Source organism: Capsicum annuum, chromosome 9 (genome assembly GCF_002878395.1).
Source record: "Capsicum annuum cultivar UCD-10X-F1 chromosome 9, UCD10Xv1.1, whole genome shotgun sequence".
Classification (NCBI taxonomy): Eukaryota; Viridiplantae; Streptophyta; class Magnoliopsida; order Solanales; family Solanaceae; genus Capsicum; species Capsicum annuum.
Window position 1 is genome coordinate 91,078,938 of NC_061119.1, and position 3,436 is coordinate 91,082,373.

The following is a 3,436-nucleotide window of genomic DNA, read 5'->3' on the forward strand; positions in this document are numbered from 1 at the left end:
TATATATATATATATATTTAGAGATTCAGGGTTTCTTTTATTAGTTTTAATACTAATAACTAATAAGAATTTTGTTTAGTTGAATTTTTTCATTTTAATATTTAATATAAATAAATAATAATTAAATAGAATAAAAAGAAGTCTATTTTGTCCTCTATTTGTATTTTTTATTCCTAAAAAATAGCAAATGAATATAGAAGTGAAATAGAAGGCTTAGAAGAGAGATAATGAAATTATGTGATTGGGTCTTCCAAAAGCAAAGGAATGATCCATTTTTTAGTTAAATGATCTGATGAGTCCAACAGACAATTAATTATAACAAATATCTAAATTTTAAATAAAGGATGATAAATGAATAGGGTCTCCTTATATTCCAAATGTCTTGTGATCTTCAACCAATTATGTGCTTCAATATAATTACCAGGAGTAAGTGCTATAGCCTATTTCCAATACTCAGTGGCTTGATCGAACCAAGCCTCTGCAATTTCAGATCTCCCTATTGAATGGCCTGTTCTCCCCGTCCGGAATAGGTAGTTCAATTCCTTCCCTTAGAACCATACTTGAGAATTTCTTACCTCATACGGTTCAACAGTCAATTCTTTTGGTGTCCCATTTTGATCTATACCATATCTATCTAATCAGATTTCTCATGGATCTATCCCAGTTTTAGGGTTAACCAAAACAAAAATAGGTTAATTACATGAGTTTCAAACTGAAATTTGGATGAATAATCCGTTTATTTAGTTTTATCTTTTTCCCACCTTCAGAAGAATAAAGCATAGGTATTTCTACTACTGGTAGAATTTTCTGAAAGGTAACTATCTCGGTTTCATAGATAAATTTATATAGAATCTTTGAAAAAAGACTTTCTTTCATAAGAAAGAAAATACTTACTATCTTTGGGATCTGATCCTACACCGCTGCTCAAGGGGGAAGTTCTTATTATTTAGGTTAGTTAGGTATTTCTATTAAAAAAAAGGTAAAAAATAAAAATTGGGTTGCGCTATATATATGAAAGAGTATACAATAGTGATGTATTTGGAAAATCAAATACCATGGTCTAATAATCAACCATTCTGATTAATTGATAATATTAGTATTAGTTGGAAATTTTCTGAAAGATTCCTGTGAAAAGTTTCATTAACGCGTAATTCGTGTCGAGTAGACCTTGTTGTTGTGAGAATTCTTAATTCATGAGTTTTAGGGAGGGATTTATGTTACCACAAATAGAGACTAAAGCAAGTGTTGGATTCAAAGCTAGTGTTAAAGAGTACAAATTGACTTATTATACTCCTGAGTACCAAACCAAGGATACTGATATATTGGCAACATTCCAAGTAACTCCTCAACCTGGAGTTCCACCTGAAGAAGCAGGAGCCGCGGTAGCTGCCAAATCTTCTACTGGTACATGGACAACTACATGGACCGATGGACTTACCAGTCTTGATTGTTACAAAGGGCGATGCTACCATATCGAGCGTGTTGTTGGAGAAAAAGATCAATATATTGCTTATGTACCTTACCCTTTAGAACTTTTTGAAGAAGGTTCCATTACCAACATGTTTACTTCCATTGTAGGTAATGTGTTTTGGTTCAAAGCCCTGTGTGCTCTACGTCTGGAAGATCTACGAGTCCCTACTTCTTATATTAAAACTTTCCAAGGTCCGCCTCATGGGATCCAAGTTGAAAGACATAAATTGAACAAGTATGGTTGTCCCCTGTTAGGATGTACTATTAAACCTAAATTGGGGTTATCTGCTAAAAACTACGGTAGAGCTGTTTATGACTAAACCCTTTGTCATATATATATATATAAATGCTCGGGCTAGAACTGTGGCTAAAAGTGTGTAAGTCTATAAATCCATTGCCTAAGGTAAACTCTAGGACTAAATCATCATAAAAGCATAGAACGGGTCAGAATCCCCCTCGATCGAGGCAAATAGCAGTAGCAAAATGGTGGACCAAAATTTAGCTCGGTCAAATCTCTAAAACATCAAATTTAGTCTCAAATGCTTATAATTTATTCATTAAGATAGTACGATTCTCGTTATGAAAGTATTCATTTTAAAAGTGAAAAGTGTAAATAAATCCCTTTTAAGTAGTAAAACCATATTTTTGGTAGGAATTGTACCATTTACAGTTTTAGTGAGCATGAATGTGCCGAATCTATGCATGCCATTACCAATATCCAAAAAATATGATTATTAGCATCTAAATGTCTAAAAATTATAGCCACATACTTTAGGATAAACCACTTCCCAAAATCCAAAAAATACCATAATCACGACCATGGGCCCAATAATAAATAGTCGGCATAACCGTAATACCATCTGGGAAACCATCACCATCCACTGCATCTACACATCATTAGGAGTAAAATGAGACCAGTATTACTATATTAAGGGTCGGATCAAAATTTGCGTCAAGAACGGGTCTTGGTAAACAAAATCCAAAATTGAATCCATCACGAGGTCCCTCAAAGGACAAGGAATATGTGCTCAAAAGTTAAGCATAAATAGAGCGTAAATTAGGTCTCAAATAAACCCTTAATTTTTAGGAATTTAATACCTAATTTCTAAGAATTTACCATGAATTAGGATGGTAATTGAAGGTAAAATTAATAGGAAATGACTAAGGAGAGTTAGGCTAGCTTATATGGATGATTTGACACTTTTTCCTCTCATTGAGCTCTTAATTTGGCATGAAAATAGCGGAAACTTTGGTGGGGAAAAGGGGACCAAGTGGCTCTTAAGCGGCCACTCTATCTCTTAAGCAAAAATTGTTTAAATAGGTCCATGATCATTAAGAGATTTGTCACCAGAGTCGGGTATCTCTTAATCGACTCGCAGGCTGATTAAGCAATGCCCACTTAAGTAGACACAAACATCACTTATGTGACCCTTGATTAGATGGTCAAGGTTGCTTAAGCAAAATTATGTCGCATACGTGATGACCGCTTAAATGGTCATATGATCGCTTAAGCGGTTGCATCAACAACATGATGCTTAAGATTTTTCTAAGTCTAAATTGGACTTTGATCGGATGCTCGAGATTCATTTTAAACCCCGTACATGCAAATGAAATATACTATCATACCAAATTTGACATTTTGGACTCAATAAAACCATCAAATTTTATCCAAGATCATTTGAATAAATATGGGTCCCAAACCTATAGTTCTATTTTTCATATAATTCAACCAATAACCCAAAATGAGTCCAAAAGACTCGAGACCTGAACCACGGGTACCCCTAACCTAAAATTAATATTTTGGAGCTAATGGCGCTGTCAAAATCTCATTCAAGGTCTTTACAGGAGTTTTGGTCCAAGACCAAATCCTAAACAACAAAAGCTCCAAAAAAGAGAAATGAGCCTAAAATTAAAAAAAACTATCCCGTATCCAAACCGATAGTTCCAGCAAGTTATAAATAACCTA

The 3,436-nt window shown here is 34.0% G+C and overlaps 1 protein-coding gene across 1 annotated transcript; it reads left to right on the forward strand.

Moving 5' to 3' along the window:
* Positions 1-1,031: 1,031 nt before the first annotated feature.
* Positions 1,032-1,790, forward strand: LOC124887352 (ribulose bisphosphate carboxylase large chain-like). Its single transcript, XM_047396890.1, has one exon. The coding sequence runs from the start codon at positions 1,194-1,196 to the stop codon at positions 1,788-1,790; it is 597 nt and encodes a 198-aa protein (XP_047252846.1). The 5' UTR covers positions 1,032-1,193.
* The last annotated feature ends 1,646 nt before the right edge of the window (positions 1,791-3,436 follow it).

Excerpts from the sequence above, each read along its gene's own strand:
- LOC124887352 (XM_047396890.1), top strand. The coding sequence starts at position 1,194 with ATGAGTTTTAGGGAGGGATTTATGTTACCACAAATAGAGACTAAAGCA.